This window comes from Camelina sativa, chromosome 2 (assembly GCF_000633955.1).
Source record: "Camelina sativa cultivar DH55 chromosome 2, Cs, whole genome shotgun sequence".
In the NCBI taxonomy this organism is placed as follows: Eukaryota; Viridiplantae; Streptophyta; class Magnoliopsida; order Brassicales; family Brassicaceae; genus Camelina; species Camelina sativa.
The window spans coordinates 26500042-26513485 of record NC_025686.1 but is presented as its reverse complement, the minus strand read 5'-3'; the positions used below and the strand labels follow the sequence as shown (position 1 = coordinate 26513485).

The 13444-nt window shown below is 36.3% G+C and overlaps 3 protein-coding genes across 3 annotated transcripts; 1 reads left to right on the top strand and 2 right to left on the bottom strand.

Annotated features, from left to right (window-relative positions):
• LOC104740391 (hypersensitive-induced response protein 1-like) lies at window positions 319-2455 on the bottom strand. Its single transcript, XM_010460966.2, has 6 exons — window positions 2341-2455; window positions 1664-1869; window positions 1421-1541; window positions 1246-1337; window positions 1060-1156; window positions 319-961 (listed from the first exon to the last, which is right to left on the bottom strand). Exons 2-6 carry the CDS (start codon window positions 1850-1852, stop codon window positions 594-596), a joined length of 867 nt encoding a protein of 288 aa, XP_010459268.1. The 5' UTR covers window positions 1853-1869; window positions 2341-2455; the 3' UTR covers window positions 319-593.
• LOC104757058 (protein NRT1/ PTR FAMILY 4.7) lies at window positions 4387-6648 on the bottom strand. The gene is made up of 4 exons (XM_019238128.1): window positions 6577-6648; window positions 6369-6474; window positions 6023-6240; window positions 4387-5950 (listed from the first exon to the last, which is right to left on the bottom strand). The coding sequence occupies exons 1-4, from the start codon at window positions 6604-6606 to the stop codon at window positions 4601-4603; spliced, it is 1704 nt and encodes a 567-aa protein (XP_019093673.1). The 5' UTR covers window positions 6607-6648; the 3' UTR covers window positions 4387-4600.
• On the top strand, window positions 11236-12991 carry LOC104757053. Its single transcript, XM_010479756.1, has 2 exons — window positions 11236-11797; window positions 12915-12991. Exons 1-2 carry the CDS (start codon window positions 11236-11238, stop codon window positions 12989-12991), a joined length of 639 nt encoding a protein of 212 aa, XP_010478058.1.

The following is a 13444-nucleotide window of genomic DNA, read 5'->3' as shown; positions in this document are numbered from 1 at the left end:
CCTAATAATAAATAGTTGAATGTGAAACAAGAAAAAGTTCTTAAAAACTAGTGTTAATTTGAGTGAGCCTAAGTCATTGATTTCTCCGCAATGTCTTATCATTATTAGTTTCAATCTACACAAATGTATAGTATTCACGTGTTCATTGATTCTTCCGTTATTGTTACTACCACTCACAACATCTATCAGGTTTTTACGTTTTTGCGAACTGATGATAGACAATGTACGTGTTAATAATATAAATTAACACATGAGAAGACTTTTCTTATTAACAAACACTATGTTATTGTTCTACTCAGTTGTTGTGGAGCTCAATTATTTCCGATACAATATCGCTTGTAATTTTCTGAATATAAAGAGTCTTCGTAAGTTTGATTTTATCACCATAACCATGGAGGATAATAATACAATTTAGTTATAAAGACTAATTATAAACCCCAAAATAATTTTTTTTTTTTAAAAACCCTCAAAATAAGATACTGTAGTTTCAGTATCCTCCAAAAGAAAAAAAAAAGAAAAAAAAAATCAAAGTAAATAATAATCACACCATAAGCTTAGTCGAAGAAAAGAGGACATAATCAGTCCCATCAACTTCACATGTTGGTGGAGGTGGACGAGCCCTGAAGAAGGCCATCTCTGATCTGAGCAGCCACATCACGAACAGCTCCTGGTCCATGCGGTATGAACACTGCAGAGGATTTGGAGCTAGCACCAATCTCCTTCATTGTGTCAAAGTACTGTGTAACAAGCACCATGTCCATCACATCTTTAGCTGTTGTCCCGGGCACATTCACAGCGAACCCCAACACACTATCGCGTAATCCGTCTACAATCGCTTGTCTCTGACGGGCAATACCCATACCTGAGAGGTACTTGGACTCAGCTTCACCTTCAGCTCGCTTTATCTGCAAGATCTTCTCGGCCTCTGCCTTTTCGTTTGCAGCAAGTCTCATCCTTGCAGCTATAAAACAAGAAGCAGAAAACTCAGATTCGAAAAGTTACAAAGACAGAGGAATAACTCAAGAGTTATATAATTGATGGGAAGTTTTGGTTAGTTACCAGCATTGATTTCGTTCATGGCTCGTTTGACATGCTCATCAGGCTCGATATCAACAATGAGAGTTTGCACAATCTCATAACCGTAAGCCGACATTGCCTACACAAGTAACAGAGATAAAAGATGAACACTCATCCTAACTTCACAAAGCAGAGAAAAGAGACCAAAACAAACAAAGATTATAATACCTTCTCGAGCTCTTGTTCAACAGCTTTCGCAATGTCATTCTTCTGCTCAAAGACATCATCAAGAATCAACTTCGGGACACTTGCTCTAATGACTGGAAAAACAAAACAAAGACTCAGAATGATCAGCTTTTTAGAGTAGAACATGTTTTTTTCTTTTATAAAGAATGAGACTTACCATCAAACACATAGGCCTGAATCTGACTCCTAGTGTTACTGAGTTTGTAGAACGCATCATTCGCCTTATTAGCTAAAGCTCGGTACTGAATGGAAGCAACAACATTAACAAACACATTGTCCTGTACAAACAAACACAAACCAAAAAAGTAACAAAGATTATTAGTACTACTAAACAGAAACTAATCAAAAGATTAATTTTCATAAAAGAGAGTGTTAGTTAAGAGATGAATCATAAATAAACCTTTGTCTTAGTCTCGCAACGAACATCTAACTGCTGAACCCTCAAAGAGAGGTAGCCAGCAACTTGACTACCAAGACACCATGGAAGAAAATGGCAACCAGGTTCAAGAACATCTTCGAATTTCCCAAAAGTCTCTTTGATCGCCACAGTTGACTGATCCACTTGAACGCAACAAAGCAAATTTCCCATCTTCTTCTTCACAAAACCTAATCCATTCAAAACAAAACAGAGTTACAAACCAACCAACCAACCAACCAACCAACCAAAAAAGATCAAATTTTTATCAAAATTTTATGAAGATCAAGAGCACTAATATAAAAACACTCAGCTCTCAAAGCTGATGAATACAAATTAAATTAGTCATTGATTGTACCCAGAACCCATATAACATACAAGATCGCTTTCAAGTTTTTTTTGAACCTAGCGATCTAATCTCAAAAGCCCAGAACAAAAACGCTCACAGATCACAATTACACACATATATGTACAAAATCTCTCAATCCCTTAGCAAAAATAAGCTTTAAACACATAAGAATCTCACAGATTTCACGTTAGAGTCGAGAATTCAGACGAAGTTTTGATAAAAACCAAAAACAGGGTTCGTTCAAAAAACATGAAAAGTAGAACGAGAAAACTAAAACCCACAAAGATGATCAGAACACAATTCTAGGGTTTACCAAAAGTTATCTTCTTTTCGTAGAGATTTTGAAGCAGAGGAAACAAAATGCAAAAACGATTTGGTGAGGAGCTCTCTTCTCTGTAGTTTGATAGAAATAGATATTTCAGTGGGCAGAGGAGAGACGGTGGTTTATAAAGAAGACCTCGCTAAGTTTTCAACTATTTCGATTTGCTTACCCTTTATTTATTGTTGTTTATATATTGTACCTATATGTTTTAATTTAGTAGGAAAAGCTCAGAGACTTTTTGAAGAGATAATAACTATCTGTATTTACTACTTATCAAAAATAGAAACAAATATCGAATTTTAAGAAAATAATCTTTTTATTACAAAAAAAATATATCTGTTCTTTTTTTATTTTGTTTTGTTGTTGTTTGTGATAAATATAAAACATTGGGTCTATATTAAGAGGATTAGACAAAAGAAGTAATAGATGATCTGGTGAGTCGGTTAGCTGGACTTTTCAATTTCTTTCTGTAATTATCCTAAATCCTCCTAATACAGTAGTAAATCTACTTGAGATAATCATCTTTAAAATTTATAATCATAACAAAATAAAATAAAACGAACCACACAAGAAATTGCGTCAAACTAAAGTTTCGATTTGGTTTCTTTGGTTTGAACTCTGAATTTTAAATGAACTTTTGAAACTGAGTAATGCTTTTTGGTTTAAACTCAAAACAAGTGTATGTATAACTATGGTTTATTTGGTTAACCGAAATTTTGGAAAACCGGAACCGAATTAACTTGAAACAAATATTGTTCTTTATGAATTAGCCTACATCTTATAGCAAACTTAGAAAAAAAAAAAATAATAATAATGTGAAATAGTTTAAGATTTACATCTCATATGAACCTTAAACCCTAAACTGATATATTTCATCTCAAATTTTTAATAAAATAATAATCTTAAAATATTTGTAGACTATATTTGTTTTTTTTTTCTCAATTATCCTATAATTAATTTCCATTCCATAAATTGGAATATTGAGAACGATTATATATAAGTACAAGACAATAAGAGTAATATCATCATAATCACAATCCACAATAACCTGCACCAATTTATCATGATTCGAACTTCAACCAATTATTTATATAGTGCACATAAATCTCACATATGTAGGTTTCAAACATCATAAATCAAAATAGATAAAAGATAGATTATTCAACCCACCTAAATACATATATTAATATATAACACTTTAACCAAACTAACATAAATTCCACAACTCTATTTTTCCATATAAATTTATCGTTTTTGACTCGTTTGTTTGTAGATACAGAGTTTTTTTTTAATGATTGAATAGAATAGAGTAGTTGAGGTAAAAATAAATAAATCCTTGCTGATGATATGGGCTTTGGGAAAACCATGCAAGTAAGTTTATGTATCATGCATTTCTTTTATTTTGGTAACAATTCGATTTTACGTTATATTTGTTAATTTTGCTATTAAAATTGTATAATTATATTTTGATTATTAATTTTAATACTATTTTGATTTGTTAATTTAGTAACTTAGTATTACAGCTACACATTTAGAGATATCAAAGGAGATTAAACATTTAGATATATCAAAGGAAATTTACACTCATCATCATACATGAGACTAATTTTAATAATAACCCTTTTAAGCATTTGATTTGTGAGCTTGTAAACATTTTTATCAAAATAATTTTTTTTCACATTCAAATATTTTCAGTTTTCTATTAAATTAGAAGATTTATAGTACCATATTTTATGATTTGATCCGTTGGAGAAAATTGTATTTTATTAGTATTTTATATAATGTACACTTTATTAGACCAAATCCCAAAAACCCATGTACAATTCATAACGTTAAATTAAAGATTATGTAGAAAACAATTGGTACTGTCACATTTATTTCACACGCTCTTGCTCTTGACCCGATCCAAACGTTAGAAGAAGAGAAGTACCTCCACACTCAGACTGGGACATGCAAACTGCAATAATCGAAAAATCGTGACTAAATGCATATCTGCTGCCATGATTAGAAGAACCTAAGTTGAATTTTATGGAATAATACTTGTAATAAGAATATAAGATTGATAATATGGCTTTATAATTTATATTAATAATTAATGACATATCACATATCCATGGGAGAGCATAGCATTTATGCTAGCTAAACTTATAACCCTAGCCCCTACACATCGTCTAATAAGTAATACCCTACAATAAGCTCAATACAATACACTTATTCCCACGAAAGATTCATCAATATATATGCTTAGGATCTACCCTTGGTTCGACCGGTACACATAACGGCTAGCCCAAAAGAGATAATGCAAGAAGTTGATCCCACTAAGCACACACATGAGCCAGTAAAATCTCTCGAGATGATATTGATTCAGATTCTTCCCCGAAAGCCATGGACTGTGCTGGTTTAAGCCTGTTACGAAATTAACGGCCGAGACGAGAACAGAGCTCAAGTAATATCCCATCGCAAGAGACGCCCATGAAAGAGAGGTCGCAAGGGAACGCATTGTAGAAGGAGCTTCTGTGAAGAAAAACTCCATCATACCGGCTAACGTGAATAGATCGGCTGATCCAAGAAACACATATTGTATAGCCACCCAAAGAAACGTTATAGGAAGCGGCGAAGAAGAATAAGAAGAGGAGTTGTTGCTTGAACAGCAAGCAAGAAGGACGTGTTTTCGTTTGGTTTCGACTAAGGCTGCGACCACCATTGCAACTATCGAAAGAATGAGCCCTGTTCCGATGCGTTGAAGATGAGTTATGCCGGTTTCCGTTTTTGTTGCTTTTTGAGCTAAGGGGAGAAGGAAGTGGTTGTAAGTTGGAGCTAGGATCATCGTGAAGACTACCGGGAAGACAGGTAATGCCGCGGGTGGGACGGTAAATGACCCAAGCTTGGTGTTCATCGTCGAAGCTTGTTGGACAGAAAAGGTTGATAGTTGAGCTAGACAGCAATTAAGCATAATGGTAGACATGAAAATAGGTAAAATCTTAATGACTATCGTCACGTCTTCGAGTTGTTCCTCTGTGCAAAAGAGTGGTCGAGGTAGCGATTCGCGTGATCTCACAACTTCACCAAGGAACGATCCGAGAACTTCGTCATCTCCATCGCTGTTTCGCTTGGTTTCGTTGTCATCACCGTCGTTTCTTGTATGACACGTAACAGCGTTGCTTGAAGTTCTTCGCCTCTTGCACTTAGCGTAGAAAGCAGCGGTCAAGACCTTGAATAGAGTCGTGATTGGACTTCCACTAGGAACCTTAAGGCGATAAAAGCGAGAACCAGCCAAGAAAACCGGGACCGAGATCAAGATCGCGGCCGTGGAGACACCAAAGCCATAAGACCAGCCTTTGTTGTCTTCGAGCCAGACCACGACCGTAACGGCTATCAAGGCACCACACGAGAGGCTAAATATGAAGTAGTTGAAGAAGAAGGATCTTTGTCTTCTCCCACTCGCTGTTTCATTGTCGAATTGTTCCGCTCCGTGCGGTGGTAACGAGCCTTTTATTCCTCCTACACCGAGAGCTACTAAGTATAGACCCACGAACAGAACTACACGAGACCATGGCTCGGTAGAGTGCTCGTGGGCTTGGACCGTAAGTATCATTAAGCCCTGTATGTTCCACAAAAGAGTGTGAGCTTGGACCGTAAGTACCACTTAGCTATGATTCTGTGAAGTGCTTACCAAGAATTCAATGGCGGCGCTGACTAAATAGATATGGAAAGTGGTGAAGAAAGCATCTGCCAAGAAACCTCCGAGAAGGGCCAAGAAAAACGCTGTTCCCATAAAAGAGGTTACTGCGTTTGCAGCTCCAGACGGTGAAAATCCCATCTTTGTTGACAAATACAACACTAGATTGCTGGCGTTTGCTAAGAACGCAAGGTTCTCCAACACTTCCACGCCTAAAAACGTGTGTAAATATACACTACCAATTATTACTCCATTTTTTAATTAAGAGTACTTTTTCCACAAATTAAATTAAGTACTATACTTGTTCAAGAGAGAGATAGATTAAGTACTAAAGACTCACCCAAGACAAAAGATGCGGCAAGCATACCGCCATGGCGGCCACGCAATGCCGGTCTATTTCTCCAGTCTACGTAACCATTCCACACGCTTAACCTGTTTGCTTCATCCTACACAAAATGTTGTAAAATTTATCATTAATCATTGCAACTCTTAGCTTATACTAGTCTGAACTTGGATTTGGGAAAGTTGGAGAGAGAATTGAAACTCACCATATGTTCAAACGCCTGAGACATTATCATCAAGAAACAGCTGTTTTGAGAATGAAAGTGAAGTATATGATTAATAGCAATAGTGTGTGGACATTTATATAGAGAAGGAGAGAGAGAGAGTAGTCGACAAGAGGGGAAAAAATTTGGTGTGTGGTTATTACAAACGAGCGAAAACTGTAGAGACTAAACGTACAACTTCAAAAAAAAACACAAAGAAATGTTACTGTCTTTGATGTTGACTCTGTTTTTGTATTTCCTCTGTTTCTTTCCTCGTTAACAAGGCACCGTCCGTGCATAACTGCATAGTCCTAGAAGTTTAGTTAGCTTGTTCTTTGCTATTTTTGGATTATGAAATTTTACGTTAACTGAATAAAAGACGTAACTAACTTCTTCACTCGTAAATCGTAATCAATCGACTATGTTATAGAATATTCTAGTTTTTAGTATATGGATCGATATCGACCAAATTGTTCCATTACCAATTGATTTTGAATTAGAAAATTCATATTTCTAATAAAAGCTATAATGTAGTCCACGTAAATAAACCACTATTGTATAATCAAGACTCTTATGGACGTGCGTTTGGTTAGTTTAGTGGCACTATGGAACATATGCTCAGTTGTTGGTAAGACCAAATTTACCCTCGTTATAGTTTAAGACAGAGTACGTACGGTCCACACAAGTTAAGACGGTTATTCTGGTTTAGATATAAATTGGATTGCTTAAACAGTTTTATATGTCCCCACCTTGTAAGCCCTTTGTTGATCTTTCACAAGTGATCAACAAAAATATCTTGTGGAGAATAATAATATATATCGTCGTATCTCTTTGAAGTAATTTGGAGAATTCTAAATGTAAAACCGGTTTAATGCTTTATCGGTTTGATAGTGAACGATCGTAATGTAGAAGAGGCGGTGAGAAGGACTCGATAGTCTCGATTCATCTCTCAAATCTTATTGGTTCATACGCAAATTAGAGAGAGTTGGCTCTACTATCATAAATACTGAAAGAACAATTGATATGAATATCTCATATGCAAGTTGTTTACTACATTTAACTCTTGTGATAACGATGTGTTCTTGTTTTCATTGTCACGCGCAAGTTTTAACCTAATTTAATATTTATGCACCGCATCATTAGAGCATGATTACTGGCAAGTGCTAGATGGGTTACTCTTGAAATTGAGCTCCAAACTCTTAATAAAAACCTCAATAATAATCCAAACACAAGAAAATCGCTTCTGTGAGAAGGATTAGAAGAAACACCTTAAGAACGCTACGTGGCGGTTTCTTATAGGTTGTTTTTTAAATATAAAAGCGTTTTTTTTTCTTCCCCATTTTCTTCTTCTTTCCTCTCGACATTCTCTCTCTTCTCTGGCGATCGAAATGGCGAGAGAACAGTCGAAACCTGTTCTGAAATCGGGAAAATCAATGGATTCTCGTCGAATCCTATGATTTTTCTGACTTAGATCTTATGGTTGGTTGTTTACCCGGAGGCGATGGCATCTAGATCGGCAAAATTGTTAGATGCGACGGTTCGTTTGTCACGACAAACGACGGTGGAGGTTGCTATATGGTGGGACAACGACGGCGGCTGTTTCTGGTGGTGCCCTGAAGCTAACGGCGAGGTCCAAATCACAACTAATCGGAGGGAGAAGGTTCGTTTCTCATGTGTTTGTAATTAGGCGAAATCGTTAGATGCGATTGATTGCATGTGGTTGTAATTAGGCTCGGGTGGTTGATAATTGGTAGATTGGTTAAATATTTGTGTTAATTTGACTTATTAGGTGTAGAATTTTAGGGTTTGTTTGATGTTTGTGTCGATTTGACTTATTAGGTGTAGATTATGAGATTAGAATGGTTAAATGTTTGTGTCGATTTATATTGCTAGGTGTAGCATATGAGATTAGTTTGTTGGAATGCTTAAATGTTTTGTTCTTAGTAGTCAAGTTGTTTTGTGCGAGTCTAGGGTTTGGTTATAAGTTTTGTTCTTAATAGCATATGTTATTGTTTTGTGCGAGTCTAGGTGTAGATTCTTGTTCTATTTTGATAGATATTGTTTTGTTTGCGGTTGTGTTCTTGTTCTGTTTTGAGAAACATAAAGTAAGTGTAGGTTAACCACGGCTTGGTTGTGTTCTTGTTCTGTTTAACATCAATGGCGAAGAACACAACCAACCGCAAACATAAAGTAAGTGTAGTAAATGAGTTGGTTGTGTTCTTGTTCTGTTTTAGTAAGTGTAGGTTAACCACGGCTTGTGTTCTTGTTCTGTTTTGAGAAACATGATTGATAGATATTGTTTGCGGTTGTGTGTTGGGATGAATTAAATTGGTGTCATTGATTATTGGTTTCGTTTGTTGGTTGTGATAAATGGTCTTAGTACTTGTTTAGGTAGATACTTGTCGAGTCATCATTGATGAATGCGTAAAACATCGAACTTATTGTATGATGGTATAGGGTTTGTAGGTTGTTTTAATGTGATAAATGTGTGGTTGTTGTAGTTTAGGTTAAAAATTAAATTTGGAAACTAAAAGGGTGAAGTTTTAAAAGTAAACTTTACCTTACTAACTACAAACCCTAAACCATTCGTTTTACATTAGTTTTCACTAAGCCTTCCCTACAAACCCAAGCTCGTTTTACATCAATCCTTTTCCTTTTCCTTTTCCGTTTAACACAAGCAATGGATCCTAGAAACCTTAATCCTTTTCCACAGACATATTTTGTCGATCTTATGAATTCGCAAAAAGACTCCAATGGTTCAGATAATCAGATTCTTCCCTCTACCTTACCTTCTCAGCCTTTCCACTTTACCTCTACCTTCTCTTCTCAGCCTGTACACTTTAGGCCTGGATCCTCATCTCAGCCAATTCACTTTAGCCCTACACCATCAGAATCTGAAGACTGTATCGATGTAGCGGTTGATGAGAATGAAGAAGACGGAGGAAGGCGAATAAGAAAGCGGTAGAGTGCAGAGGAGAATGTCAACCTCATAAGCGCTTGGTTAAATACAAGCAAGGATCCGGTGGTGAGTAATGAGCAGCGGCTTCAAAGTTTCTGGACGAGGGTTGCTGCTTACTTCAAAGCAAATGATGGATCATCTAGTCCAAATGTAAGAGGGCCTTCACAATTTAAGGCTAGGTGGAACAAGATTAACCACCAAGTCAATAAGTTTGTGGGGGTGTTACTCACAAGCAAGTTCAAGAAGAAAGAGTGGAGAATCAGAGGATGATGTATTGAACTTGGCCTATGAGCTTTTCAAGAACGACATGGAGAAGCCTTTCCTATTAGGACATTGCTGGAGGGAATTGAGGCATGATCAGAAATGGATCACGGAGGAGTGTAGCCATAAAAGGACCAAACTCGCTACAGACGTACAGTGCAATGATGGGGCTGAGGTCAGGCCTCCGGGGGTTAAAGCTTCTAAGAAAAAAGGGAAGAAACCGACTGAGACTATTGATGTAGAGGATGGTTTGGTTGGTAAGCTAGACAAGATCATTGCAATGAAAGAAAAAGAACAAGCGGCTAAAGAGAGACATGGCAAAATGAGACTGCTAGACAGCCTCCTTAACAAGACTGAACTAACATCAGCCGAACAACTTCTTAGGGACAAACTGGTTGACCAAATGTTGACGAACACTTAGGTTTGGAGATCTGTTCTTGTAAACTCGTGTGTTCTGTTCTTGTAAAAAATATTTGTGTTCTGTTCTTGTGTTATGTTCTGTTCTTGTGCTGTGTTATGTCTTGTGTTTCTTGTAAAAAATGTTTGTGTTATGTTCTATTAACTCTTGTGTTCTGTTCTTTGTTTAACACTTGTTTAACTTTTTCTTCTTCTGTTTCAGGTTTTGCGACAGCATATGAAGTTGAAACGTGAAGGGAAACATGTTGTCGTGTTGTTGTCTTTTCAAACCTTTTATGTTCAAGCCATTCACGGGTCTTTCTTATTGTTGTCTTGTTGTTGTATTGTTGTCTCTTGCAACCCGTGAATGGGTTATTAGTTGTAGTCTTTTGTAACCCGTGAATGTGTTTGTGACTTGTTGTTCCTGTAACTTGTTGTGACTTGTTGTCCTTTGTAACCCATCATCACGAGTTGTGACTTGTTGTCTTTTGTAACCTGTGAATGGGTTTAGGTTTGGTTGTGTCTTCGGAAGTCCTATATATGACAATGTTTTGTTCAACCTCATTTGCTATATGTTCTTCTCATTTGTATTCTCTTATCTTTCGCTTCTTCTTATCATCAAATCTTCTTATTATCATTTCATATTCTCAAATATTCAAACCCATTTCAAATTAAGCCAAAACATTTTTCATTACAAAATCAAACCTTTTTCATTACAAAATCAAACCTTTTTCATTCCATAAGCCTTCTATTATACCCAAATTGCCAAAAAATGTCTACTTGGAGTTCTGATCAAGAAATTGAAGAAATGGTAGAGGAGGAGGTTGATAGTATAGTGGAGGAGATCCAATACAACTAAACTCACCCAGAGGTACCACCAGCTCCAATAATCAGAAGAGTGCACATTGAGAGAGACCGCGAAGAAGGCCACACTCGATTGTGGAATGATTATTTTAGTGATAATCCGACTTACAATAACACTATGTTCCGTCGTCGCTTTAGAATGAACAAACCATTGTTCCTTCGTATTGTTACCGCTATTGAGAATGGAGTCCCACTTCAGACAAAGGCGAGATGCTACTGGAAGGCTTGGTCTTACTGCACTTCAAAAATGTACGGCAGCTATTCGTTTGATGGCTTACGGATATACGGCAGATGCGGTGGATGAATATTTACGACTCACTGAAACAACCTCCCACAAATGCCTTCTACATATTGTTGAGGGAGTTATAAATCTGTTTGGCGACGAGTATCTCAGAAGACCTACAGCGGAAGACCTCCAACGATTACTGAATATTGGAGAACATCGCGGTTTCCCCAGAATGATAGGGAGCATAGATTGTATGCATTGGGAGTGGAAGAATTGTCCCACTGCATGGAAAGGACAATATACACGTGGATCTGGTAAACCGTCAATCGTACTAGAGGCTGTGGCATCACAAGATTTATGGATTTGGCACGCATTTTTTGGACCACCGGGTTCGTTAAATGATATCAATGTCTTGGACCGCTCCCCGGTGTTTGATGATATCCTAGAGGGCCGAGCTCCGAGAGTTAGATACGTTGTCAATGGATGGCAATACAAAATGGCGTACTACCTCACGGACGGTATCTATCCCAAATGGGCAACTTTCATCCAATCTATTACACTTCCACGGGGTCGAAAAGCAAAACTATTTGCTCAATGGCAAGAAGGATGTCGTAAAAATGTAGAACGTGCATTTGGAGTCTTTCAAGCTCGATTTGCAATCGTGAAGAATCCCGCACTTTTTTTGGATAAAGGAAAAATAGGAAAAATAATGAGAGCATCTATCATCCTGCATAACATAATAGTGGAAGACGAACGACATGACTACAATTTATACGATCCAACAGAATTCCATCACGGAGAAGGAAGCAGAAGTTCTCATGTGGATTTATCATATTCTATAGATACGCCAACAAATCTACATAATATGATGGGCATTCGAAATGATGTTCATGATACAGAAATGCATGATCTTTTGCAAAAAGACTTGATTGAGCATATTTGGCAAAAATTTGGTGCAACCGCACAATAAATCTTATTCCAAATTCTGTTTAATATGTTTAATATTTTGAATTTTATAAAATATTTTACTCTTCTGAATTTTGTAAAATATGTTTAATATTCTAAAGTTTGTAAAATATTGTTTTCTATTTTGTGTAATATAAAAAATTTAAATAATTGTTTTATCATTTTACATTATTAAAGTTTGATAATTAATAAACAAAAATTAAAAAAATAATATTTAAACGCTTGAATAACCTCTTTGGGGTTCTCTAGTAATAGGGTGATTTTGCTTAGGTTCTCTTAGAGTTACTTAACTTAATTTATGATTATTTATATAATTAAATAATATGGGAGTAACTATGGTGGGTTACTCCACTAATGATGGTCTTAGTAACTTTGTAATTTGTAATGGGGAATGTGTTCACAAACCAACGTTTCTGGAATAATAGCTAGCTTCAATCTGTAGCCGGTTGAACCGGTCGGAGTCAAACTACACCAAACCGGTTTATTCATGCATTAATCATGATATGTGCTAATTAATGTGCATACATATATATAAGACAAGCTTTTATGCTTTGGGTAAATGATTCCCCCATGAGATTGAGTATATCATCTTTGGGCCACCACTACCACTGCAACAACTACACTCCACTCTCTACAAAACGCTTTCTGTGGATGATAAAATTTTGTCAGGTGCAAATTTTATCCGTCGGTACGATAATATAACAGTGACCATGTTCTACAATCATCCAATTTGGGTGGTTGCCTAGTTCTTCCCGCAATTTACGATAGGCCCCCACCTTCTTTTAACCCCATTATTGAGTTCTATCATCTAGACGTTACTACATGTCTACAACGCTCTAAACCGGAATATTCCCGGTTTTGTCCCGGTTTTGGTTGAGATAATCGTAGCTGGTTTGTTTTGGGCAAAATGTCGCATGAGTTTTTTTTAATTGGATTTGGATTATGTTAGTATACAAATAAATAATAATATATCTTCTATCGAAGCAGTATATATATCGTAAATTATTTTTATAATGTGAATTCAATTACTTAGTGAAAATGAAAATAATTAAAAGTGAATAAGTATTACTAGTAGTATATATTTTCCCAAACAAATTAGGTTCTGTATATCCTTATTTGGAAACTCAGCCTCACCACGACAACCGTCCAAACACGTGCTAAACAGTCCATTTTTATAGATGTTCCGTTATTATGGTGCC

Coding starts and splice junctions, on each gene's coding strand:
- LOC104740391 (XM_010460966.2), bottom strand. CDS start 1,852: ATGGGAAATTTGCTTTGTTGCGTTCAAGTGGATCAGTCAACTGTGGCG. Junction 1,338..1,420: donor TCAGGCCTATGTGTTTGATG/GTAAGTCTCATT, acceptor TTGTTTTTCCAG/TCATTAGAGCAAGTGTCCCG. Junction 1,157..1,245: donor TTGAACAAGAGCTCGAGAAG/GTATTATAATCT, acceptor TTACTTGTGTAG/GCAATGTCGGCTTACGGTTA.
- LOC104757058 (XM_019238128.1), bottom strand. CDS start 6,606: ATGATAATGTCTCAGGCGTTTGAACATATG. Junction 6,241..6,368: donor TGCCGCATCTTTTGTCTTGG/GTGAGTCTTTAG, acceptor ACACGTTTTTAG/GCGTGGAAGTGTTGGAGAAC. Junction 5,951..6,022: donor GCGCCGCCATTGAATTCTTG/GTAAGCACTTCA, acceptor TGGAACATACAG/GGCTTAATGATACTTACGGT.
- LOC104757053 (XM_010479756.1), top strand. CDS start 11,236: ATGGAGTCCCACTTCAGACAAAGGCGAGATGCTACTGGAAGGCTTGGT. Junction 11,798..12,914: donor GGCGTACTACCTCACGGACG/GTATCTATCCCA, acceptor AAATTTTGTCAG/GTGCAAATTTTATCCGTCGG.